Here is a 27,908-nt window from a genome sequence, read left to right as displayed (position 1 = left end):
GACCACAAAATCCCTTAAATATATAAATGATAATAGTTAGCTCACTTCAGGAAGCAACATTTGTGAGCCACTTCAGAGTCCTGGAATTACATTAATACAGATCTATATAGAAATGTTACAATTTGAAGGTCAGGCAGCTTTTAAATTGTAGTTAGATGTGGTTCCAGGTCCTAGATCCAACATCAAGACTACCTACCAATTCAAGGTTTCAGAGTTATTTTTTCTCAGATTTAGTTATCTATTTGTCTAATGAAAGTTGGCAAGTAACATGCATTAGATACTGCTTAAAGATTATAAAATAGCAAGCAACAAAGGAGGGCAGCTGGAAGAACAGAGGAAGCGCCAAATACACCTTGAATGTTCCTTCCTCCTCTTTCACCTATCACAGAAAACCAAATGCTCATCCTAGAGAAGAAATAGCAAAACTTTAAAATAGCGACAGATGGACAGAGCTATGTAAAACATGCACTTTCAGATGGAGCAGTTTCAAATAGTTTAGAAACACATTATAGTTTTTAATATTTTCAGCATTCTGTTACCCAGTTCTACGAAGAATTTAAGTATAAAAGCAGCAACTGAAATTAATGTCCAACCTACACAGCTGAAGCCCAAATGCATGCATGAGTAGGAGACATGCAGCTACGATTAAAGCAGCAAAAACGGATAAGCACCTTTACAGTACAGTAGTATTGTATTAATGCAATACAGCTGGCATTACAGTAACACTGTTGAAAAACTTAATCAATACAAAGACTTTCTTCCACGTTTTAAAAACAACCTCACCCAGGAGGGTTCTACCTATGGTTCAAGATGAACCAGGAGACACCAACAGGATTTATTACCTCTTCGTTTGGAGTACCTTACATAATCTATAATTTTAAGAATATTGATCACTGTTTTCAATGTACATAGGTAATATTACTTCCATACTACTCATGCCTAACTCCTCACGGAATTACATTCCATACACAGGTCCCAATGACCTTTCTCTAACTAAATCCTCAGCAAGTTACTAGCACTTTGTTTTTTCCAATACAAAGATACCAACTGTAGCACTCCTGCTCTAGAAAGTTTATCATTAAGAGAACTGGCATGACAAAACAGTGTTCTTACATCAGCATCTAAATGACCAAGTAGTCCAGACTTTTAGCACGAAGGCAACTGAATACTACAGCTAAAACCAAAATACCTATGCACTACAACAGTAAGACATATACAGGACTGTTCTGAACAACATAATAATGGGAATCAACTGCTGTTCATTTTTCTTCTGGGTAAGACAGATGCACATAGTAAATGGTAATGATTTTAGACTAAAAAAAATACATAAATACACTGCCTTGACATAACTTGTACAAGAGAGTTAATTTGAGATTTATCAGTTTGACATGTCAAAAAGAGTCAACCTCTATCTCAGTTCTTCCTGTCATTTGACTTGTGATGACTCTCAAAGGCCTCATGCATGATGGAGGTGGCATTCCACAGGGTGTTATACAGGTGTACATCCTTTGCCCCAGAGTACTAGTTATCCTCACAGAAGATTGACAGAGGGTTGGTTTCTTTGGAGGGGGGTGGGGGGAAAGGCAGGGTAGTAGGGAGGAGGAAGAGCAAAAGCCAGGCTTGTAGGGAGGGCTGAAAGAGGAGTAGTTCCAAGCTTTTTCACTCCGTTAAGCAAATGGCTGCCAGGATTAGCTAATATACTGCGGCTCCATGTCCTGCAGTCACAACAAGAACATGTAACTATAAGGCTGTTTGGTCCACACTAAGCTAAATTAAATAGATACTTCATATGCTTGCACTTCACTTGTGAACATGAATTTTTATGTTTCATCTTGGGTACAGGCAGCAAATACACTTACTACTTGCACATCACTGACATCTTTAGAGCTATAGAAATGCATTAAGTAAGGATTCTGAATTTATCTCATGCTACAGTTTTTGACGTACCTTTTTCATTGCATGATTTAGAAACGCTCCTATCTTCACCTGTGTAATACTTTGATTGTTGATACGAGAATGCAAAACCTGGACAACAAAGGTTTTATTTTTATTTTTCTTAAACAACTGAACACATTTTACAATATATATCTACATGGGTCATTAAAGCTTCACTTCCCTAAGTCTTCTCTTTAAAAAAAACAAGAGTGGGGGGCAGGGGTGCGGAGGAGATACTGTTCTAAACAGATGATGTGAACGTGTAATGATTAAAGCAGCCCATCTCCAGAAATCAGTATGAAGGACTAATCTCAGCCTGAAGTTACCACCTTGGTAGAATACAGTAGTTATTTGAAACCCCAAGATGATGAATCATGTCAAGTGACTGTTAGAAGTTTTAAAAGAAAGTGGTAATTTCAAATAGCAAATTAAATTTCCTACTCTGTGTGGTTTTAGTCAGCATTTGAAATAAGTCAGACAAACATTATGCTGAGTGACAAGTTCTCCCTTTCTCCAGCCCTGTTAGAAAGCACCCCTTTTTTAGAAGTACTGATTGGCTTGTGGTAAGTAATCTTTTAAATATCAGAACCTTTCATGTTCTGAGTAATTTTTTTAAGGCAATAAAGGGGAGAACTTTAAAACAGAAGAGAACCAATGAGAAAATGCCTCTTACTTGTCTTGCTTGATCATCCGGCATCTTGAATTTCAAATTTAGGTTACTGTCTAGCTCCTTGACCAGTATGTTTAGAGATTCATTGTTACGAGCATCAGTAATGGAAGAACAGTCCGGTGCCTGGGTTTCTCCATGCCCAACAATATCTCTTGGGATACTCAGGATTGGCTGGATTCTAACAATAAGCAGAACCAAGACAAATTAATAGCGCGTGCTGCATGTCCCTGATCTGTAAATTTAAGATTCAGCTATGTATCAACTGACAAGCCTCACACTGTAGACCTGCTACAAGACATGAGCTGCACATCAGAGGCGTTCAAGGACCACCCTTCCCTTGAAAAGTCATTAATAAATAAGGTCTTTACTTTCCATTTTAAAGCACAGAATACCGGTAAATAACAGACAATGCAGTAGATATAAGACACAGGAGGTCCTCATATTATGCCAGTAAGGATTGTATGAAGTTTAGGACTAAACAAATGTGAAAAAGAAAGTGCTGAAGTTTTTTAAACTGAAGTTTGATTTCAAAAACATCAAGAGGTAGCCAAATTATTTGGGAAGAACATTCTAAGTTGAACACTGTTTTTAATTCAAAGGAAGCTTCAGAACATTTGTGGATAGGAACCTTTGGTTTAACATATGCTTAATACCAGAATTACACCGACTAGGAGAAGAAAGCTTTCTTGTTATCACTATTATAATGTTAAGTATTATTGCAACATAGACACATTTTTTTTTATCCTATGTAACAACAAATATTACTGACTATTCCACAAGTAAGCTGGTTTCCTACTTCTGCCCCAAAGAAACGAGCCAGGGCTTTGCACTCCTAATAATTTTTTTTATATTTTCTGGTCTTCACAATTTTCTGTTATTGTAACTAAGGCTAAGAGGATGCATGCAATCTACAACAGTTAATTGTAGTTATGAAACAGATACCTCATTTTCTCTCTCAAGGTCTTCTTTTTTATTTTTAAAAATATGATCTACAAGACATTCAGACTTATGCTTAAATCCTCATTCTTTGAGTAATACCGTAGATATTTCATAAATTCACCTTGTATGAACAGTCAGGGAAGAATCACCATGAATTGGATCTGACTGTTACAGCAAAGATGACAATAAAACACTCTCCTTCTGTGGAACAGCCAGAGAAGGCAGTCCGAACACATCTGTACTGTTGATTACTAATTGCAGCCATCCTCTCCAGAAAGAAAACACTCATTAAGACAGTGTGAAAATTTACAAATATGATTTTAAAAAATCAACACTTGCCTGAATCCCCTATTTTCTGGGGGCAAGAAGTAAGTTGGCAGTTCTTCTGGATCAGGAATTTTGGGAAAAGATTTCATGCACTCTGTTCGCTGAGGCCAAAGAATATGCTGTTTGTCCTAAGGGGGAAATGAATTATTTTTTATTATTTGACCAACATTTTAAATATTCTAATTAACAAGCTAGTAAGAACATAAGGAAAAGTATGGAGAAAAAAAAATGCAGAGATCTTTAAAACTATTATCTTTCCATCTTTTGTGGACTATAAGCAGTTTAGTTTTCTATCTTTACTCAGCTGTACTGCTTTATTTGCAGCAGATATTTACAGAGGTGACTAAGAACACCACCCTCTGATGTAGTGGAGTTTCAAATGATGGGAAACTGGTACAGAGACACTACAGAGATGCTTCTATGTTGAAGAAATTCAGAATGCTACATTCTCCAGTGCTGCCACACATCAAAACTGTAGCCCAATGCTACTAAGTTTCACATAAACAAGATCCAATCTTTCACAAATCCTCTTTGAAAGGGCAAAGCTTGGCCTCTTCACTCACTCTACTGGACTCTACGCTCCACACTGACACAATAGAACGAGCAACAGGAGAAGACTGCAAGGACTGGCTGTGGTGGCTTTGGTTCGCATGAAGATCCAAATTCACAGATGTCATACTAGAAGTTGAAGAGTCTTCACCAAACTAGAAACAGCAGAAAAACAATATTTAATAAAGGAGACTATATTACGGCTGAATTTCTGTACATTATTTTTCCCCCACACTACTTCTGTAGGTAAGCTCATTGATGAGCTGAAATTTGGATAGCAGAAAGAAAATAAATGGAAATCTAAGCCTCCTGATCCACTCACACCATGGAAAAGTAATATTCATGTTGTAAATAAGTCAACAATGAAAACACAAGTGCAAATCAATTAAAAAAATGCTTAAAGGTACCAAGCAAACATTTCTAATAGACCACAAACAAAATCTACTAGACTGCATAGCTCTAGTTCAAGTCAGAGTTACTAAGACTCATGGCTTACAAAATTATCTTGATAATCTGAATTTATAATTATTATAATAGGAAGAACATCCATGAAGAAAACAGAAGAATTATTCCTGCTTCTTAAACTACTTAAGGGGAAACTCCAGAACATACTCCACATGGCAAAATAAGTGAAACCATAATGTTTATCTGAAGTTTTAACACAGCAGCGGTGTTGCCTGGGTGGCTGTTGTTTTAGATTTTTAGTATTAGTATGCATGTTGTTCCCAATACTCCTGCCACAGACATCCTTGCTGTGCTGTCTAATTCAAGGTATACAATCAGCAACTACTAACAAAACCAGGCTAACACCTTATTTTTGGGCTGCAAAAGCACTCACTAGATTCAACACCACCGAGTTCTGCTCTTCCATTTGTTAATTGCTTATGGCAGGTTTGTGCTCCTTCTGGTAGGAAAAAAGATTAAATTGGAAGGAGCATGCAAAAGTTGCGTAGCTTGAGTCATACGACAGTGTAATAAACAAAAGAAACTACGATCCATTTTAAGGCTGTTGAGATAAGTGACTAATACAATATTATTTTAAGCACACTTCTATCCTGTTACGTTGGAATATCCTTTCCACTAAAGAGTAATTCTTGTTCCATATAGCACATGTACATTAGAAATGAACACTAGAACACTAACTCCTTAGAAAACCTTTACCTCTTGGTTAACACTAGCTGCATAATGCTTTTTCCTGTCCTCTCTGAAGGAAACTGAGTTGGAAAATTAAAAATTATGCTTCTGCTAGCATGTCTGAAATGGAGTATATTTACGTAAGAGAAATCTGTAATTCCTCAAGTGAGGATTTTTGTTCTTCCTCAAAAGAAAAACTTGGCTGTTCTGTGCAGGTTGAAAAAGCAAAGGAGCCAATATAGAAGTGGCTGGTTAACTCACAGGAAACTAAGACTTTGGACTAAAATAAAGTTTTTTGATTCAAATAATTCTAACATTTCTCTTTTCTAAGCACAACTAAGTCTTATACAATAAATGATCTAGATTTCTATAACCCAGTCTATCTCAGCCTGTATTACTAGGAAAAGAAACTAGCACTACATACTTCACACTCTGGAAAAGACACTAAATGACTTCTCACTATAATTAACACACTCAAAGCTAATCAGGCAAATGGGATGCAAGTTGAAGCAGTGGTATCAATTCACAAACCTGGACATATTCCACATTTTCAAAAATGTCTCCGCGGTGATAACGAACAGGCTGGTCCCACTGGCAGTGCAAACTATGCTGCTGGTTGCCCAGTCTACAAATCTGATGGTTCCCTGCAGAGCACAAAACATTTTTTCTACTATGTAAGCAAGGTTTCCAAGGAGACAAAGACAGCATACAATCAATCCCTCCACCCCCAGTTTGGTCTCAATCCTTTTTATTTATTTAATCAACACAGAGTAAACTCCGTCTTTGAATGACTCAGAAAAATCCCTGTTCAAGAACATACCGCAATTCCTTTTTTAAGAAGCAAAACACAAGAGCCATGCAGGGCCATCTTAATACATAAAGGAGATACGTCCTGACATTAATCTAAATATGTGCTATTCTTCATCACTATAATGAGGATGAACTCTAAATAAAGTTTTACCTAATTGAGCTTCTTTTGCCATCTGTGTCTCGTGAATGATGTTCCTCAAGATTTGTTCCTCCTGGATGAGCTTGTACTTGTCTAAAACATCTTGTTGCCTAAGGTAATGGTCATGCTGCTTCTGATATTCCTTCAATTCATTTAATGTTCGCTGAAGTGATCTTGAAAATTCAACAGTAGAAAAGATTTACTTTGAACCTTTTTTAAAATACCAGCTTTTCCTACAGTGTTGCACATTTTCAACTTTGGGTTTCTTGAAGTATTCTTATGAATGAAAGTTGAAAAATCATTATTCTATTTGAAGTGTAAATAATTGCTGCAACAGAACAATAGAAGTGAGACTGTATGAATTGCCACTAGGATGCTGTTTTAGTTACCTATGCTGGGCTTCCAATTTTTGCTCAAGTTTTTGCTGACATAGGACAGCATGCTTCCTTTTTACAGCTTGCTCAAACCCTGGTTTGGCCTGTAGAGCATGATCGTAACAGAGGACCGAGTGGTTGTACTCTCCAAGCATCTGAAGAATGATCGAGAGAGAGAATTAGCCATTGTTTGATAACATTTAATGAAAAATACTCCACTCTTAAAGAAGTCATTAACTCAAATTTTAATTTGTGTTAACAAGCAGCCTCTCATTTCTGAAACTCAAGTCACTGTATCATCTGCTAGAGAATTTCCCTGGGATTTATTTCCAAGTGTAGATAAAAACCTCTGTTGAAAGGCAGACTTTGGACGAAAATATCTTGACAGAATCTTAAATATTAAGTGTGAAATGCATATGGAACACAAGACACATTGTAGAAGAGCAGAGCATTACAAATCAAGCTAGAAAGATTAAGAAATATTCAGTTTTCTACAAGTCTTGGAAAATAAAGATAGTATTTACTGCGTAAATATTTCCCAAAGTGTAATAGCTGGTAAAGAAGTCACTGTAATCCAGAGCGGCATGGACCACAATAGCTGCATCTGCAGAGAAGTGAGCCCGGTGCAGAATATTTGCCAAATTTACCAGTGCAATATCTTTGTTTTGCCTAAAAGAAGAAAAAATGAGAAGAAAAAAAGAAAACTCAGTCCTTAAAGAAAGTCAGACTATGTAAGAATCATGCATAAGGACACATTTATTCATCAGTCATATATTAAATATGTAATTTGATAAAAACGTGTCTAAGCTATATATATGCCTAGTATAGCACATAAAGACTATGGACAAGTAACAGGGATTATTCCTCAGGATATAGTTTTAGAAACTAAAACCTGTTTATACTAATTAGGATAACTAGAGAAGAAATCTGAAAAGACATATTTATTAGCAATTCTTACCTTGAAGAAAAATGCAGGGCACGCATGGCACATTCTACTACTTGGTACGGCTCATTCTTTATTCGCCAGTAAAAAGAAGCCATATTATAGAGTACCCAGGAAGAGGAGTTCTGCAGTAAAGAGAAACACATGAACTGTACTAACTACTAAGACATGAACTAAAAGCTTATATCGGGACTTTAATTACTATGGGATGGAAAGCTGAGCACCAAACTTCCTCTAAGTTATCCTCTTCCTCTGGAAAGCTGCCATTTGGCAATAGTGATGAATGTTCAGGAAGAATGAACTAGCATATAAATGTATTAAACAGATTTCAGTACTATTGTTTCTTCTTTGTTCTTTCAGTACCTGCATTTTTGTTTAAAAGCCCGTATTACCTTGACAGAGCAGTGAATATGGCTTGCCAGACCATACCAATGTCATTAAAGATGACAGTAAGTATCTATTTACTGGCTTTGCTGATGCCTTTTCCTACCTTTGCTTGCCTAGCAGAAAATGTTTTTAGTCTGCCTTTTGTAACTTAAATGTAAACCAAAGATGTATGTGCAAAACTAGTACTGGATTTGATTGCAAGTCAGGCATACCTAATCTTGTGAGACCTTTCCAGCACTCTTTTGTGCATACAGAAAGATTAGAGTTTCGTACCTTCATTAGCCCGTCATAAATACGATGACCTATTTCCTCTATACTTCTTCCCAGCCTCCGTGACAAGTATGTGAAGATTGGATCTTCTTTAGGTAGCAAGGGTGCGGAAAGATTAACTCTTTCTTGGACACCCTAAAATAAAAATTGAGTAAAGGTATTTGCTGACACTTTAACTAGAAGTAGAGAAATAGACTCAAGAGCATGACTCCCAGGAAAATTTAGTGTTTTGTTATTTCACATTCCTATCATCCTTTCATATCAGGATCTCAGGGACTTGACAGGGTAATGTCACCTTTGACAGATGAATAATATATATTACTATAGATAGACAAACTAGAAGCAGCCAAAAGCAGCCTCTGCTTGTGAATGCTATAGGAGAAATACTAATTTCTGGTAGCACTGTGTATCCAGCAGCTACTGACTTCACTCATGATCACTGAAGCACTTAACGTTTGTCAGGCTACATGCACACTATTAGAGTATCCCTACATCTCCTCTTTCTTCCTTCATGAATGACAAATGTACTCCTTTCAAAAGTACATCCAGACCCAGGAACAGAGCCAAAAACCTTCAGTTCCTGTTTGTATGTAAGAAAATCCTTATTTGTAGATAAAGTGTTATTTTAAAGACTTGTAATAAAATAAACATGAAGGTATAAGCACTAAAGCTGTGTCCGCATTAGAAAATTTGCTTTGTATTAGCAAATTAATTTACTAATTATCTTTTACTAAAGTAAAAAACTAAAAAAAAAAAAACCCTTTCTACTAGTAAAGAACAATTATCTCATCCTCTGGGTTAGGGCTTGGCATTCAGATACCAAAGAGACCATCAAGCATGTTAGGAGCTACTAAGAAGTCTGCAAACAATTTTCTGACCCTGAATCTTTATACAGTTTAACGACTCTGTTCAGCACTCTCCCATTTTCAACTGAAACAATTCACAAGTTAGAAGCATTTCCAATGGAAGTTACCATTTTACTAATGAAACGTGTTATGAAAACAAAATACTCAATTTTCCTAAAAAATGCCCTGTATAATAAGGCAAACAGTAACAAAAGAGAAACAGGATCTGTGTATCTGATGGAACTGTCCTCCTATAAGCAGGTGCTTTAACTGGGGCACAACTGTGCTTTTAGAAAAACGTCTGAAACAGTCTTGAAAGATTACAATACCTTTCAATCTTGACTGAGAACTGCCAGTAAGAGTTTTCTATTCCTTTTCCTGATGGAGAAAAAACACATACTTGCATTTGCTCACTTACCCGTAAGTGCTGAAAAGCATGAATACTGTATGGAAGATCTAGAACTTTTGTACAGTCTGGCTGCTGCAGGTCTGGAGGCACTGGTGACTTTGTGTCTATATAGTCTTCAGGGCTGAGGACATAACAACATAACACAGCAGACTCCAGATTAAAATACTACTAAAGCTCATAAGAGACAGTACTGTAGTCAACAGACACTGTATTCCGAATTGACCATTACAAAAATCCCATGTTTGAGCACAGCAGACCATTTCTGATGTCTTCCCAGATTTCAGTTGTATCAGGATGTCATCACTACAGGATAAAGTAAATAAATTTCTGTATGCTTTAGAGAGAACATCAACATTTGGATAGCCTCCAATATGTATCAGCATCAACCTAGTGTACCACTACTATGATTAATGATCTACCCGCCAGGCAAATGGCAACACATGCAGATTAGAAGACTCTCCAACTGAAACTAACAAACCCCAAGTATTAGTGAGAAGCCCAAATGAAGGTATCTGAGGATAAAATTTTTTTTTTCCCCACTTTGAGTACTCATCTGATTATGTTAAAACCCATGAAACTACAGAAACACAGCAGTCAGCCCTGAAGACGTTACCAATGAAGCTGTCAAGCTCCCTACCAATGTCAAGCAGACTGTCCACACATCATTTACTTGCTAAGCACAGGGCATGAAATACGACCAGAAGGTTCAACAGCTTGGTAATCAACAGAATTTCATTCAAATTTAAGTCAAGACAGTTTCCACTACAAGAAGTATACATCTAGCTCAGAACACTCAAAGCACACTCAAGCAAATTCAACCCCCTTCTACATAATGCACTTCAGTTTAATTCACATGCCGGGTCATATCAGTACAGAATTACAGCAGCAGAACTGACTGGGAACCTGGGAACAGAATGGAGATGTTTCAGAGTAGGGCTAACATGGGCCGTTTGGGGGAGACAGCATTTCTGTGTTGTACCCTTTTATGATTAATGTCAGAGGTTGTTTCAATTTTATTCCACGCTAAACACAAAATAAAACAATTGTCATCTAAAGAATAGTCAGTGATAGTATTTTTCTTTTTACTTGCATTTAGAGGTTTTGTTCATTTTCTCATTCAGTAAAAATCTTAAAATAGAAAGCATCTCATTACCGGATATCTTTGCTCTCTAAGGTGATGTATGTGCCATCGTATAGATCTAGGTCCCCCAAGGGCACCTTTGCTTTAATGCAGTCCGGATCCTCTTTATTATGCCTTTGTTCCAGCCCTGTGTCTCTGTCCTCATTTTCCTCTATATGAATCTTTTGAGCAACTAACTGTTTCTGTAGGAATAAAAAAAAAAAAAGGAAACAGAAGAATGTATACTGATGAAAGCAAACCCTACGGATGCTAGGAGTTGAACAGTCCAACTTCTTCCTTAAAACAAAGTCTATCTAAAGAAATTCTAAAACGCTCTTCACATTTTGGGAATATTTCCCTACATTTTATAACATCTGTAGGACTTCTTTTGATTTAGATGGAATATAAATACTTTCATTAGAGATAATATGATTTGAACAGGCCCTTATTTCTCCTGCTGTACCTAAAAAAAGGGCTAATAGCATTCCAAATTCATGGTAGGCCACTCAAAAAAAGAAGAAACAATTGTTAACAGCACGTCAACTTTTCTGTATTTGAAGCCTTTTCCTCCACTGTAAGACCTCATGGAAATAACATTAGAGATTGCAAACAAAATTAACTTCTTAACCCTCCAGTGTGCTACGTACAACTGAGGTGGCAGGTTAATGCAAGGACTGAGACTAATTTCTATACATCAGCCCATCATGTGCCTTAGGAGCTACCTTTGGTGCCATAAAGCTCACCAGCGTTAATGACTATTAACAGTGAATGGACTAACGATCTGTCCCAGCAGAGTAAGCTGTATCTAATTCTCACCCAGATCTGCAAATTGTAAACCCATTAAATATCATAAGGATTTGTGTATGTTGGAAAGAGAAGAACATTTGCATTTTTAAAGCCACACATTTGATTACACACTATGCAATACTAGAGAGATATATAGTAGCAACTTGTGCAAGATCTTACAATACATAATGTCTGCTAGAAGTCATTTGTATGCCACAAATTGTACATTAGTAATTTCCAAGCCCACAACCCATGTCCTTTTTCTGAAAGGCTTAAAACTATTGTTCCACCCATAGCTAGAATGTCCACTACCACAAAAATAACTATACCTCGATGAGAAAGACTGGCTGAATACAGTCACACAAGGGGCAGTCCTGCTAGTTTTAATCCCTTCCAGTGCTCCCATTCACCTAAAGCTACCCCTGGTGCTCATCTAACTTCTCAGTGAGCTAGTTGCACTAATTTGACAAAACCAAAGCTGGCATAAGAGAAAGCAGTGCATGGCCAGAAGAAAGGCTGTGAGCTGTTAGCTTGCCCAGCCCATATTATATTTAAACTTTAGTTTAAGTTATCAGTTCAGGTTCATTAAAGCCCTTTTTAGAAGGGTGTTGTCAGACCCTTTTTCAACAATAAATGGGCATGAATTAAAACAGAGCTGACCTGCTCTGTATTCTCCTGGAATATAGTAGTTCGCAACAGAATCCAGTATCTAAATGACTTGACTTAAAATGTTAGGATTTATGGATAACAGGGAATGATGCAACTGAGGACAATGATAACCAGTTGAGCAAACTTGAGGCACAAAATTCTTGAGATCTGAAGAATTCTTCATCCTTTCACTGAAGCAGAATTACACCAATAATGACTTCTATTCCCCATTTAAATCTAGCACTAAAAAGCCAGTGAAAAAAATTCTGCATTTTCAGAAATCAGTTAGTATTTAATATTATACTTTACCTCCAGTTCTTTGAGGTAGTTAACTGTTGTTTCTTGTCTCATGAGTATTACCAAATCATGTGGGTTCCTCAAGTTCATTGGTGAATCCACCTGCAAGACATTTCAACAGTCCATCACAGAAGGCATTCTCCTAATTAGAATAATTTTAAACGGAAAGAAGGTATGTACATTCAACTACAGTTTGTCTGTTCAGAGGTTTTCTGTTGACTCAGCATTCATAATAAGTCCATAATTTAAATCTGTACTTCAAACAACACTGTTATTTGAGAATCCAAAGGAGACCATGCTTTGATTTTAAACCTATTTTAATTTTTTCAGGCATACAAATTCTAAGTGTAAGAGGCAAATAAATTTCTCACAACAAACATTACTAGGAGCACCCACTGCTGAAATACTAGATACCTTCTATTGCAATCACAAAAAAAAAAATTTGATAGATTTAAAATTCCTCCATTTCGTCCCTCAATAGGCATAAAGTACTTCAGCTTCAAGTCAGCTCCTTCCACGCAACTAATTTAACATACCAGCTTAGCATTAAGATCTACTGCCTTCAGGATTAAGACATAAATGAACAAACTGAAGGGGCAGGCAGATGAAGACTAAAAACTGTTACAGAAGACCGTGCTACAGCTTCCATAGCTATGCACAGGAGTTGGCAGCTCAACGAAGAGCAACATCATAGGTAAGTCACAGACAAGAGTGGTTATACGCCAGACCTTTATTGGTCCCTAACTGGGCTCAGTAAGCCATGGCACTTCACAGCTGGAATACCCCAGCCTTGTCCTCACACCAAATCAGTTCTGCTGCCTGCCTGGGTGGCGGAAAGTCACTGCAGTGTCTTGGTGCATGAACAGCTGAGCTGATCAAAAGGCTCACCACAGTCAAAAGACTCACCTCCAGGCTTCCACCCCGCTCCCTCGAGTCTGCCAGTGTGATACAAGTTAGCCCTGCATATCAGCTCTGGAGCCCACCAGGCTCTCTTGGGAGCTAACCCAAGCTCTGCAGTTGAACGGGACCTAATTCCCTATCAGTTGCTTTACTTGAATTAGTAAATTAAATTAGCTCAGGGAGGATTCATTGAGTATGAGAACAGAAGCAAGGAAATGGACAGTGAATGTGTGATCACAGGATGAAAGATGACAAGGACAGCAAGATCTTGCATTTTTAACATAATGACTGTTACAGTACACTGTCTACACCAAGATGTTCCTGGATCTGCTCAGTTTCCATTCACGCTTTCAGGATACGGAGATAGGTACTGCATAAAGATGTAAGCACTACCTGTTCATTAGCGCTGATACCTCTACAATGGCTGTCCACGATATCTATCCAAGCTCGGTGACATTACAATTTAATGGAAAAGTTTGCCATATATACATGCACAGGAGAACCTCCTGAGCTCCAGGTCTTCATTTTTTGTCAATTTTCTAAACAACCTGGACACATTTCCGGGACTCTTTCTTATTACAGAGAACTGCATCTCCAGCAGGACAACAGCAAGTTTCCTGGTCATCGTGTGCCCTGCCAACAGATCAGGCCTTGAGCCATGTTCTCTTGGCTGTGAGTCAGTGAAGAAGCTCAGATCTACTTTCTTTGGACTACTGACTATGAAGTCTATGTTCCTTGCAAGCCTCCCTAAGGATCCTGTCCTCCAAGATGAAAACATTTGGCCCTTTTATCCCCCACGTCAAAAAAACCCTAAAGGTGGTTTTGGCTACATTTGGCTAATATTCCTTTCCAATTCAAAAGCTGAACTGCTTCTTTTAGTATGGAGCCATTTTCATGGGTGGCTACTGACAGTCCAAATACTTACACATAACTTTTTCTGCCTTAGCAAATCAATTCTCTTATATCACCAGATGAATAGAAAACGATGGGTGCTATTGACACCAGTTAATTTTTACAGCATGGATTCAGAGATTATTAATTTAACTGTTGTCAATAAAGGATGACCAAGTATCTGCAACGATCCAGAGAAGCACAAAAAATACCACGTTAAAAGAAACTAACAATGCTGTTAGTTGAGGTACTGAAGTCTACAGTCGTATTTCATATTTTCTCCTGTGGGCTCCACCTCACTTTGAACTGGTTGCACACAAACCCAGAGTTATGCACTGAATATAGCACTTTTGCTAGAGGCCTCATTTGCTTGAGAAAATACTGCAAGCGAATGAGAGATGAATTGGCAAAGAAAATAAGGGGAAGTTTTACTGTGTTTAAGGCACATAACCACCCATTCCAAACCAGCACCGTTCCTCTGACATGTAAAGACTGCGTGCACACTACACTGTCACTGAGAACAAAGTCAACTATCAGCTTCCCTTTCAGTGACAAGCTGCATCTGGGGAGAGACTTTTTGCAGAAAGTTACGCTGGCATCTCCATTTAGAAAGCTTTATTCTGAAAGATGAACAATCTCAGCTTATTATTCATTCAGAAACATATTCAGGGACAGCTGCTGGTTTTAACTTTTGATAAAACACTCTCATGGAAGTTAGGTCTGAATTTAGTGTTTGGGAATTTGAAGTGGTATGTTACCTATCCAGCACGCATGGGTTGACAGAAAAGCAACGCAACAAGTACGAAATTCTTATCAACTGTTACCTGGCAGCAGAAATCAAAGTGACAAAAACAATCAAACAGCAGTGTCGCTGAATTAATGCATAAAGTTGTGTCAACCCATCAGGAAATCAATCTCAAGTCAAGCAGCATGCATGGTATTTTTTAGATTTTCACTTCTGGATCTGATCTCCATTTGTCATCAGCAAATGAGCACTTTCTAATAATAGCAAACCCCTCCAATCTAGTAGAAAGTTTATATTATTAAATAACCTTAGCAATGCATAAACCAAAAGCTCTAAAACCAAAACTTTAGTAGTAAATCCAACCTTACATTTATTTAACTTGATCATTTCTGACACTGAATGTTCAAGACTTCCACTGCAGAAACTATCAGAAGACTATCTTTAGCTCCTACAAATAAAGCCCCATTTTAGGTGCAATAATTTCAGAAAAAGAACTTGAACGGAAAAATTAAGCAACAACACTGGACATTCATGCAAAGTTTGAAGCATAAGCCAGCACATTCGATGCATTCAGAGCACTTTTGGCAGCTTATAAAAGTGAGCTGAATATACTATATCAGTTCTTATACTCTTCAGTTTATACATTTATAATACGAAGGCATTATGAAATGATAACTGAGGAAATAAAAAGCATTCAGATCTACAAAAAAAATGTGGTATATGACAAAAAGTAAAACATGCCTAATTGAAAATCACAGGAGAGCTTATAAATTCATGCCTGCAAAGGAGGAAAATAATGCCAACTTGGCCTTCAACAGACATCAAGTTTGGAGGATGACTGTGCTCAAGCTTAAGAATTTTATAAAGTGCAGTTTCCTGATCTCATTAGATTGGTCAAAAAAGTAGCCCTGCTGTCAAGCAGGGGAATCCTCTCTTTTCTTATTACCTTTAATTTACAGCTCCACTGAGAAACAGGCCAGTGAGTTCAGCTGAAAAATAACTTTAAAGACTAAACATTTAGTTTTCAGCCAGGTCAGCAGGCTAGTCTGAATTGGCCTCAGGTGAGCCCTTCATCACCCCCCACTCCATAGCCACAGCCAGGTGGCTCTCAAACTGCAGCCTGTTCCTGTCAGATCCAGCTAGCAATACCGTCCAGACTTCTGGTTCGTCATCCACCTTTTTACAGCGTCCCTCCCCAGATCAAACATGCTTTCTTTTACAGTGCCAGCCACCAATACTTCATTTGCCATCGAGGGCAGTAATGTCATCTCATGAGGAATTTGGCACGGTGAGTAGGTAGCAAGGAGAGATATGCATAATCTACACAGCAGAGGTAACAGTAAGCACCAGTGGTAAGGTAAGTGGGCAGCAGCACATGCCGAAATAGAGAACGCACACTCTGAGCCCTGCAGAGCTCCCCACTCCGGTGCTCACACTTTACCCTGTCCTTGCTGCTGGTGCTCGAGTGCCACCTACCACCTTCCTGCTTTCCACTGCAGCCACAACCCAAACCCCAGAAAATTAAACCCTGAATAAAAACGTAAGACATGCCAGAACCTTCCTGTGGGCTGCCACTTAGAAAAATTCAAAAACACAAAACACCCCCCAAAGATTTGGAAAAGCCCTCAAGAGCTTCATTCACCTGTGAAATAATTCTTTAGTCAGAAATACAGTAGCCTAAATAAAATGTATTTGATGAATACCTGGAGACTTTTCTGGATTACATCCCTTCCTGCAAGAAAAATACTCTAAGTAGATTTTAGAAGACACTGGTTTGATTCAGTCTCATTACAGCTCTTACAGACACTTGGCGCTTCTAATAGTCACCCAGAGACTGATCTGGCTGTGGAAATACCTCCCGTTTCAAGAAAGTATCTAAAACAAAACAAGAGACTGGTTCCACCAGAGAAGTTCTGCATAAAATATCAACTAATTTTTCTTTTATTTATGTCTGTTGCCTTTCCAGAGTTGAACTACATCTTCATGGCATCCATTAGAGAAATTAGTTCTTTAGACAGAAAACAGTAAGCAACATGAATAGTACTGGATCACTTTGAGGAAAAAGCACACTATATCCACAGTTGCATGTGACCTTACGGTACAAAAGGTATGTATTTACTAGCTCATAGCCATAGCTCCCCTCTTTTATGACAGCTCAAGTATCTGCAAATAACTGCGTACTGAAAGCCTCCTGCTGTGAAATAAAGGGCATACGTGGCCCCCATCTTACTGAGCTTCACCAGACTTGCTGAAAACAGTCCTGGGACCCCTGGAATGAGTAAGTTTGTATTTGTCCTGAGCGCTGCTGAAGATGTGTGTGGTACAGTGTTTGCATTTAATGTCAGTTTCTAAACAATTAACTATAAGGAAAACAGGAAAACAGAACAAAACTTTGCTCTTGGAACTAGCATAGGTCTGACTTCAGCAGTTAAAACCTTACTAGAGGGCAGGCGTTATTGCAAAAGCTGTCATGCTTTATTTCAGCCCTGAAACAGCTGCAATTAAATACCCTAGTGTTTGTTCTCAGGTCCTCTTTTTTACCTTAGGATTGAATCTACTGCCAGGCAGCACCTGGTCTTACTTTAGCATGCTATACCCTCTTCCCTGCACGCAGAAAGCTGCGGATACACTCCCTGCCCCATGTTAAAAACCACTTCACATTTGATGCTTCCTGTCACATTTAAGACAGAAGCTGAGGATGTTACCATAAATTTAAACTGCATTAGAAATGGTATCTTCGCTTTTATGTGATACAGGACATTGGCCTGCTAATACTACAGACCCTTCAGACCTTCATGCAAAGCCTGTTGTGCCTCATCATCTGATTGGGGGAGTCAGACAAGCGAAACACAGACGCTGTGATTTAGCTCATCTTCTGCAAAATGTAAGCCACTTCCCACAAGACTCTGCGGGGTGAAATGGGATAGGCACAGCGCGTGCTGACAGTAAGCTGAGTGGAGACTCTTGCACCTGAACAGATGCTTGTTCCAACTTATTTTACCTCAAAGCATTAGGCTGATGGCAAAGCACCACATTCATTTAGTCTTCCTCCAAAGCACTGAAACTGTGACAGTCAAGATGAAGTGCTTGAAAAGCAAGGATCTGACTTCAATTCAAACACAGTAAACACGAAAAAATGGTGCTGAAAAGCTTTCCTTGAACCTCTGACTGGCAGAAAGCCTGCCAGTAAGCCACTTTTAGAATAAAGTGCTCTCTGTTTAACTTTGTCCAAAGGTGAAAGTCTCTTTATAAAGCACAGCTCAAATTTATTCACTGTCACAAAGTACACCAAGAACCTGATTCAACAAAAAACCAAACCAAACCAAGACATCAGAGTTGAATCAAACCCTGAAGTTTTAGAGAGTCCTCTGTGTTCCACCTGCGTATACCAAAGTCTCTGAATAATTAGACTTCTAAGTTTTGCCAAATCTTCTGGTATATTTTTTGCCATGATCCAGTTACATTGGACCAGGAAGTAAGTATTGAAAATGATTGTCAATAAATGCTCCAGTCAACTATTTTTAGGTAAGGCTTTTTTTAAAGAACTGTGGAAATCCCCCTATTAAGTGAGGCACAGGAACACCAAAATCAGAACAGCGAGTAGTGCCTCTACCCATCCTAAAGGCGTTCCACTGCATGCAGAAAGCCAATTATGACAGAAAAAAGCTGGAAAAGATACTACATCAAATGATAGCATACAGCAAAATGGGCTCCTCATTTGTTTTATAGGCTTGTTTAATAGATACTAGATCTTTTGTCACTGTACTTGGAAAATGAAGGCTTTTCCCACTTAAATAGGCTGGAACTCCTTGCAGTCTCAAGCGGAAGCAAAGGAACTAGAAATCAGTATTTGCCTTTTTGGTATATTCTTGCTGTCTTGAAATACTTTACACTTCAACATGATGCTAACCATGGCATTTCTGAAAAAGCCACAAAAAATTCTATATAGGTTTCAGTACCAGACAAGCTACAAAACTGGTAAATATATGCTTTGGCTTATCCAAATGATGAGCTGGGTGTGTCAGAAGATACTTGTTCCAAAGGATGTCATTGAAAAATTCACACAGAAAAATGACATTGAATTAAGCTTTTCTAATAAGTATTGAGGCATTTAAAATCTTACTGCTGCAGAACCTGTTAACAAACAGCATTATTACGTGTTTGGATATTACTAAGAGTAGCAGTGCTACAGGGAAAACTGACATTTTACACACTTGCAGCACATTTAACAGTCCTGTGGACTTCACTCTTTTGGGCTCTGATGGGGCCTTCACCCAAACATGTGCTTGGGCCACTTCCAGGCTATCCTTTTGCTATGAAACGCTCAATATGGGGAAGGCATGCCTGGCACCAAGCACAGCTTTCACCACTGAATAACCAGTTTTGAACAGTTGATTCATATCATCTTCTCAGTTTGTCCTACCCTTATTTAAAAAGTGATGAAAACAGACAAGAGGCCAGGAAATCGAAGGATGTGAGGATGTTAAGAGAAATGGGACCTGGGAGCCACTCTGTGCCTGGAAGACAAAGGCCACATGGAAACGCCAGGAGTGGGGGAGCAAACCAGACACTGTGCCTAAATACAGCCAGAGCCACGGCTGGGGCCTTCTGGAGTTACAAACAGAACCACTTCTGTGTACATTACTATGCCGGGCCAGATCCAGACATTTTTGTATTAAAACTTCACTGTCAGCAGTCAAATCCTGGCATAAGATTACCTGCTAGACTGCAGCAGGCTGGGAGGCACAGGCACCCACAGCTGTGTTTCAGCAGCTCTTCGGATCTGCCTCAGCTCCTGCACCTCAGGTGCAAATCCTTCACTGCTGAGTTGAGAACAGTGAAAGGTACTTCACCACCACCCTCACAAGAACAACAAAACCTGCATTTCTGACTGCACTCCACATACAGGCCACCACAAGGACTACTTTCGTCCAATCTGGATCTAGCTGTGACCTTCACGGCAATAAAGAAGGAGGCTGCGCTCCCCTGCGAGTGAGGTGCAGTTCCAGGTCAGCTGCACCCCATCAGGAACAAGGACGTTAAGCATCTTCAGCCATTCACTGGCCAGAATGTTTAGGTTCAAATGAAAAGGCAGAAAATCTAAAGCTGTTTGGGTTTTTATTTTTTAAATTATTTTTCACACTAAAGGCCTAAATCTCACAGTTTTTTGGTGACCAAGAGAGAATTTTTAGAACACAAGTTTCCCTTGTCCTGGGATAAGCTGAACTATCCTTCAAAACCATCATGCTTCAGCTTGCCACACCCTGGGGCTGGATGACATCTAATGAACTGCAGTAGACCCACACCAATCTCCAGCCTGGGTCTCTTTGCACTCACTCATAAAGAGGCACTGGTAACTGTTTTGGGGAAGGCATGCTACGACATTCAGTAAGAACAATTTTTTTATTATTATTTTTCAGCACACAACAGACTTGGAAGGATAAGAAATTCAGTCAAGAAAGAGGACATATGGCCAAGCAAACTAACCTTTAGAGAAAGAGCAAAGCAACCATCTACCTGTCATTTTCAAGATACAACTGAGTGACTGCTTAACGTATCACAAAAGATGCTTCTGTAAGCAGCAAACAGCTTTTTATTTGGCTGCACTAGATTTTCAGCTTTCCTTGGTTTTGGATGGCTGCTTTTCCTCTAGGCTTGGGTGTATGGACCACTGTTCTTATCTCAACCTGTTAGCACACACATACAGTTAGCTGGCAGACATCAGTAATGCATTAACCAACTCTAAAACCATCCATGAATCATTTTGCCTTGCTGCAACTTGAGGCACACTTGCTTTCAAACCCACAACCAAATTAACAGCTGTTCGGTAATATTTCCTCTCTATACTTGTACTAAGCCAGAATGAAGCACAGTACTGCACTGCAGGAAATTTGGATGGCGGGTTTATCGAGCGGCTAGCCTCCTTAGCCCTGAACAGGCTAACCAGCATTGCTCATTCATTCTCTTCTCTACATCATCTCTAACAAACCTCAAAACACATGGCAACACACAGAAAACAAAACAACTTTTTGCCACCTCAGATTCCTTGCCAGAGGCTCTCTAGTCCTAGCAGCACTTACTTTCCCAGCTCTGCTCTGGCCTGTGAGGTTTCTTTGCTTCTTTAGCTACTCAGAACTAACTTTTTCAGCATTTTTAGTAGACCACATAGAGGCAGTCATTTGAGTCCCCACCAGCTTTCTCAGTTATTACCGCCTCCATCAAGCAATCTTTAGAAAGACCCTGCCTCAGCTCTGATATGTCAGATCTCTGAAAGATAACAGCACTTGGTCCCCATCAGTAAAGCCACAAATGACTACTGAAACTGCTTCCTGCACTGCACTTAATCTGTCAACTGCCTGTCCTCTCTTAACACTAAGTTTCTCTCTTCTCTTGCACACTAATGTTTCTGTAGAGTTGTTAGTTTCCCTACTGGTAGACAAGCACTGTCTAAAATGAGTTATACATTAGCCTGAACTTTATACCATGAGTTGTGAAATTCAAAGGCTTATAAACATGTGCACTGAGCAGATATAATCTCACTACAGACACAACTACTCAGTCCCTGGCTTTGCAGTAACACATTTGAAAGTGGACTCAGACTAAAGGAAGAATACAAACTGATCCAGAGAATGATGTATTTGACCCGAAAACAGGCTACTAGAGCAACAGATACAGCTTGATGACTCTTCTCTTGATGGCTTACTGAGACAACGAAATGTTAACATGCACTGCTGGGAATTAATTTGTTTCATCAGTCAGAAATTCTCACTAGAAACTGGAACAGTCAGGCCTACTTAGCAAACACTCCCATTTACCAGATGAGATCTTGCTGATACACAGAAAATTGCTCAGTTTGTGTTAATTTTGCCAGTCCGGCCAGGTTGTTCTACCACCACGAACTCCAGCTCAAGTCTCAGTCAGGGCACTGCTAGTGGTCTTAGGCCGCAGGAAAAACAACCTCACTTGAATGGAGTCTCATACTAAAGGCTTACACCTTTGCTGCACTGTAAGGAGAAACAACTAACAGAGTTTAGGGCAATAATATAAAATATTCTCACCCTTCTTCCCTCAAACAGATTCTAGCTATTATATTTTGTATATAGGCCAGGATCTGTAACTTCTGCTTTTAGCTCACCATCCATAGCGTACTCTGGTAACAAAGAAAACAAGGCTCACAGTAGCAAACTAAAAGCTACAGGGAAGTCACTTGTCACTGGCGTTCATCTGCACATCCATAGCCAGTGTCTCATTTAGCAGGGGGAATGTCTGGGTCTTACTATCACTGAAGTTTTGCCCACATCTTATTTATATGGGCTTCATTCAGATAAACTGAGGTAGTCCAAGTGAAGATTAAGCCTGTCCCTCCATAAACATTTAAAAATGTGTTTCAGATTGCTCAAGAATGGTAACATATCTAAAATTAAATAACATAAATACTAATTAATACCACCACTCCTAACCACCAGACAGCATTAGCCACTTCCAGTTAGAAACTGCTGTGCTGGAAGTGCTGCAATCAGCAGTGCAAAAGTCCAATAGTGGCTGATCACCAGCAGCATCCCTCAGGGATCAATATCAGAGCCAACACTGTTTAATATTTTTACTAATGACAGGGAAAAAAAGAACCTCAGCAAGACTGGTGTCCTCTGCAAAGGCAGGGCGGGAATTACCACAGTGGAAGGCAGGGCTGCAGTTAGGAGAGCTGGATAAATAGGCTGACAGGGAACTCATTAAGTCAACAACTGCAAGCACAAACCCAGTGGCTGGGATGCAACAGCCCTGTGCAGCAGGAAAGGCTGGGGCTGAGCAGAAAACAGCTTTGCAGAAAAGGATGTTTGGGCTTTCGTGGGGAAAAAGCTGGTGATGAGCCAACAGCGTGCCCTTGCAGCTAAGGCAGCCAGCTGCATCCTGGGCTGCAGCAGCAAGGCTAGAGCCAGCAGGGCGAGCGGAGTGATTACCCTCCTCCACCAGGGACCCATGAAAACACACCTGCTTCAGCTTCCCCTCCCTGGATTCAAGGCCAGCAAAGCCCATTTGAAGTGGTGAGAGGCCTGGAACACCTAACACACAGAGTGGCTGAGAAGCAGGCTGGCTCAGCTGCAGAGGGATATTGCTGCTGTTTTCAGTTTCCTGAAGGCAGGATACAGAGAAGACAAAAGCCAGGCTCTTCTTGAGGTGCAACAGTTAGAGGCACTGTACTTCTGTTGCTACATGGGAAATTCTAATTAGAAAATATTAAAAAAATTTCATACCCAAGGCAGTTGTCCACTGGACCAGGTGCCCAGCAAGGCTGTCAAACCCCCATCCTAGACACAAAATTCAGCCCAGTAGGACCCTCAGCAACGGGATCTAGTTGGCCCTGCTTTGAGCTGCAGGACAGGTTGTGTTACTCTGTGACCCTACTTAGGTTATCGTGTTCAAACCAGTAGCAGTTTAAATTTATTCCAAACGTGAGTCTTTATTTCAGAGCTGTCTTCTGGGAAGCAAGTAGCTCCAAAATTCAAACTTGTGCTGCTGCACAAGCAGCAAGAACTAGCACAATGGATCGATACTTGGATGTTCAAAGGAGGAGGCTAGAGTGCTATGGGAAAACTTGATGTGACAATATTTTTCTACAAAACAAGGGTTGATTAATTAGAACTAGGAGCCAGTGACTGACAACACTCTACGTACACCGAGAAGCTGAAATGCCAGACACTGCAAATAAACACAAGCAGCTGCACAGCTGAAGAGTTTGAGACAAACATGGGCAACAGCCCCCCTAAAAATGCATGAAGTAAAAACAGCTGGAAAGAACGACTGAATGGCTAAGTGTTCTGGTGAAAATACAAGTTCTCATGATAAATACCAACATAATGAAGAATATTCTGAGAAATTAAAGCAAAGGGATACTCTGCAGGGAAATTTTAGGCTTACGTTCTGTTAATAAGTACTTAGGTCCTGGTATTAGGAGAAGGATAGCTCAAATATTTTGGAATATTGTGGTTCTACCAATGAACTGATAAACCAATTATGAACCATCCCATTGCCAATACATCACAGAATACCTCCAGTTGGAAGCGACCCCTAAGGATCATCAAGTCCAACTCCTTGCAGGACTACCTAAAACTAAAACATATTATTAAGAGCTTCATCCAGACACTGCCTGAACTCGTCAGGCTTGGTGCTGTGACCACTTCCCTGGGGACCCTGTTCCAGTGACCGACCACCCTCTCAGAGAAGAGCCTTTTCCTAATGCCCAATCTTAACATCCCCTGATGCAATTTCATTCCATTTCCTTGCATCCTGTCCCGGGTCACCTTTCCCTCTGCTGCCTCCCTTGAGGAGATTGGTGAGGTCACCCCTCAGCCTTCTCTTCTCCGAGCTGAACAAACCAAGTGACCTTGGCTGCTTCTCTTAAGTCTTATCCTCAAGACCTTTCACCATCTTGGTCATCATCCTCTAGATACACTCTAATAGCTGATATCCTTACATTGAGGCATCCAGAACTGCACAGATACTCGAGGTAGGGTCACACCAGTGCAGTGTAGAGTGAGACAATGACAATTCCTTCCTATTGCTGGACAATAGAGATTATATGTTGGTTTTGCTAATAACTGTTGAACCACAATTACATTTTGTCATTTAAAACAACATTCAAGTTCACTCCAGAAAATGCCGACTCTTTTCATTCTCCAATATACAAGTGGAAAAAAATGAAATTCAGAGGTGCTCTACAGGGATGGCAGTAGTGACAAATTTAAGTATCATTTTCACAAGAGCCAAGGAGATGATAGTAATTAGATACTGACATACATCTCATTATGAAAATTCACTGGACAATTGACAGCACTACATTGCAGCTATTGAAAAATCCAGAGCCTCGTATTCCAAGCAATACCATATTTATAATTTGCATTTCTTTGCTGGAAACGGATGGATTAATTTTGTCCATACAGGTAAGTGATGTTATTCCACAGATACTGCTTTATCACCTCAGCTATAGACATAAAGAACTTTATACATGGAGCATGGGAACGCCCCTACTTAAAAAGCATTGGTAACTGCAATAGAATAGTTTACTGCGTAGCAGTGGTACAGTGGGAGCTTCTACCTGTACCATCAGTTAACTGACATAATAAAATGCTATTTCTTACAATCAGTGCTGAATTTAGCTAATCAAATTTTCAAGTCATTTTAGCTAATTAGATTTTTTCAAGTCACAGCTGCTTTTCATGAATAATCAGAATCAATACTTGACCCAAGTTTAATAATATACAATTGATACACACATGCACAGATGCTTCCAGACCATCACTGTATACTCTTATCACTTCCCTGCTACATGAAGTGGGAAAGGGGGTGAGACAGCACTGGAAGTGTTGTCACTCATTAATTTACGATTAACTAGAGTGAGAGAGTACCTGGATCCACACAGCTGAAATGCCTGAGAACACTAAGGACAGCAGGGGCTCTCTGCAGAGAGCACCAGTTCCACTTGTCTGAGGACCCTAACGCTTTCTGACAGGAGACTTGACCAAAAACTCTCATGAAAGGAAGGAGATGTTAACAGACACTCTTCTCTCCAGCTTTTCCATGGGGGGGAAGGCCACACCGCTTGCTACACCGCTTAACTCTTCCACTGCAGAGGGAAACCCACCCGGCGGCTCTGCCTGAAAGCACAGCAGGTACAGCATGCAAGCGGATTTCTGGTGCTGCTCGCCTTCCGACAGATGGAGCAAAGCAACCAAGAAAAAGCTCGAACGCGAAACACGTACCGCCTCCCTCAGCGCCTTAGCGAGAAGGAGGCACCGCCGGTACCGAAGACGCTTTGACTAAACCCACAACATCACTGCCCAGCGGGGCACGGCGTGCCTCTGCGCCAGGCAGGCTGCCCGCCGCTTCGCTTTCCTCCTCCCAGGGAACGAGGAGCAGCAGGGCGGGGATGCGGGGAATCGCGAACTGACCCGCAGCCGGGGCTGCGCCCGCCGCCGGGAAGGAGCCCGGGGCCGGGCCGGCAGCAGCCGCGCGAGGGTCACCGCGCGCGTGGCGGGCCGGGCCGCGGTCCCGCTGCCTTCGCCACCAGAGCAGGGCCCCGGCCCGTCGCGCCGCAGGCGTTCAGCGGCCGCAGGCGAGCACCGCCGTCGCTGCCCGACACACGGTTCGGTTACAGCCCGACCCGCCGACCCCGTCCCGGGGCCCCGGCGACTTCCAGCCACGTTTCGCGAGCGACACCGTCTCGCCGGGGGAAGACACCCGTGCCGGGGCCGCCGGGAGCGGCTGCAGCAGCTCTCGGACAGGCGCGGCTTCGCCCCGGTCCAACGGGCCACGTCCGCCCTCCCCTGCTCCGGCCAGGTCAGGGCTGGGGGTTAACGGCGGCGTGGGCAGGGGCTCTCCCTGCCGCCGCAGCGGGCCCCGACCGCCGGGGTGGGCGGCTGCGGGCAGCTCCCCGCGCTCCCGGGCCGCTCACCTGCTGCTGGATCTTCCCATCCTCGGTGACCACCCAATGGGTGGTGGCGGCGGCGGGCCGCGTCCCCGCGGACAGCAGCGAGCACAGGCCCAGGGCCCAGCCGGAGAAAACCCACACTCGCCCCAGCCCGCCCCGCCCGCCCGCTCCTGCCGCCGCCATCTTCCCCAATCCCGGCCTGCCCGCACCACCCGGAAGCGGAATCACGCCGCCGCCATTTTGGGAGGGGGCGGGCGCACCTCCCGCCGCGGGGGGGCCCCGCCTCTCGGCAGGAACGGGGACAGGCCCCGCGGCGGCCCGCGTTTCCAGGCCGGCAGGCCGGGGCGGCTCCGGGTCGCTGCTTCAGACGGCGCCAGTAGCCCGCCGGCCCGGCCTGCTGAGCGCCCGGCCTGCCCTGCGGCGGTAGCAGCCGCGGGGCGGGGGAGGCCGGGCGGGTTCCATGCGGCAGCACCGCGTACCGGTAGCTCCGCGCACAGCTCACCCGGCGGCAGCTTAACGGAGCCTGTATGCGCTTGGAGCTGCCCCCGGTAAGGGCAGAGCCGCTGTCGGGAGATCAGGGCTGGCTGTAGATGCCAGCAAACAGCGTGCGCCGCCGCGCCGAACGCTTTCGTTTCAGAGGACGCGTGTCTGCGCAGCGCTCGCCGGGGCGGCTGGCGGAGCCGGTGGAAGGCAGCTCTGAAAAACACGTCGCTCCGCCTTCCTTCAAACGCTTTTCAGTTACAGAGAAAAAATTATAAACTTTTCCTTTCCTGTTTCAGTTAATGCTAAATACCGACCCTGCAGCAGCCGCCGCCGCCGCCTGTTTGTCCCCAGTCCTGAGCGAGATCCAAGAGCTGCCGCACTCAAACTGTGGTCTGACCTTTCTGAGTTTGTAAGCAAGCTGCAAAAAGCTCTGCTTCGGGGGACAGCAGGCTTCCCACAGCCTGTTGGACAGTAAAATTTGTCTGGAACTCAAGCTCATTAAGTAAAAAAAAAAACCAAGTTGGTTTACAAATGGTGTCATAGTGGTTAAACTAATGCAAGGGATCCAGTTTCTCTCAGGACAGAGGACGTATTCCCACGAGCAGGGTAGTCCCTTACTGCTGCCAGAGTTTTCACATCAGGTGTATTACAGATTTCACATAAAAAAACTCCAGGCCGCTATTCCAAGCCACTCTTACTCTATCATCAGATACTAATAATTTTATTGCACCATCAACAGTGAGGTTAAGACAACGAATGACTTGATTTTCACACAACAATTCCCAAATAAGATTTATGACATGCAGCTTTTGCTGAGTATTTAATTTCCTATGCAAAGTTTTGCATTTAAAAGTTGAATTACTTAAAGTTGAGACAGCTAAT

At 41.4% G+C, this 27,908-nt stretch overlaps 1 protein-coding gene across 3 annotated transcripts in view; it reads right to left on the bottom strand.

Moving 5' to 3' along the window:
• Positions 1 to 26,741, bottom strand: part of TTC17 (tetratricopeptide repeat domain 17) — a 59,367-nt gene extending 32,626 nt beyond the window's left edge. For 2 of the 3 annotated variants that reach the window (XM_056347792.1, XM_056347793.1), the window contains exons 1-14: positions 26,568 to 26,741; positions 12,595 to 12,684; positions 10,885 to 11,054; positions 9,741 to 9,852; positions 8,481 to 8,612; positions 7,836 to 7,945; positions 7,402 to 7,546; positions 6,893 to 7,032; positions 6,516 to 6,676; positions 6,086 to 6,198; positions 4,435 to 4,575; positions 3,884 to 3,999; positions 2,609 to 2,783; positions 1,948 to 2,025 (exon numbers count right to left, since the gene is read on the bottom strand). In XM_056347792.1, coding sequence (XP_056203767.1) covers positions 1,948 to 2,025; positions 2,609 to 2,783; positions 3,884 to 3,999; positions 4,435 to 4,575; positions 6,086 to 6,198; positions 6,516 to 6,676; positions 6,893 to 7,032; positions 7,402 to 7,546; positions 7,836 to 7,945; positions 8,481 to 8,612; positions 9,741 to 9,852; positions 10,885 to 11,054; positions 12,595 to 12,684; positions 26,568 to 26,726 — 1,842 coding nt within the window. In that variant the 5' untranslated portion in view covers positions 26,727 to 26,741. Of the gene's footprint in view, positions 1 to 1,947; positions 2,026 to 2,608; positions 2,784 to 3,883; positions 4,000 to 4,434; positions 4,576 to 6,085; positions 6,199 to 6,515; positions 6,677 to 6,892; positions 7,033 to 7,401; positions 7,547 to 7,835; positions 7,946 to 8,480; positions 8,613 to 9,740; positions 9,853 to 10,884; positions 11,055 to 12,594; positions 12,685 to 26,567 lie in introns of those variants that run through there. The other variant, XM_056347794.1, reaches the window with a different exon arrangement.
• Positions 26,742 to 27,908: the final 1,167 nt, after the last annotated feature.

This window comes from Falco biarmicus, chromosome 7 (genome assembly GCF_023638135.1).
Source record: "Falco biarmicus isolate bFalBia1 chromosome 7, bFalBia1.pri, whole genome shotgun sequence".
Lineage (NCBI taxonomy): Eukaryota > Metazoa > Chordata > Aves > Falconiformes > Falconidae > Falco > Falco biarmicus.
Note: the sequence above shows the minus strand (reverse complement) of the source record. Positions and strands in the feature narration are given on the sequence as shown.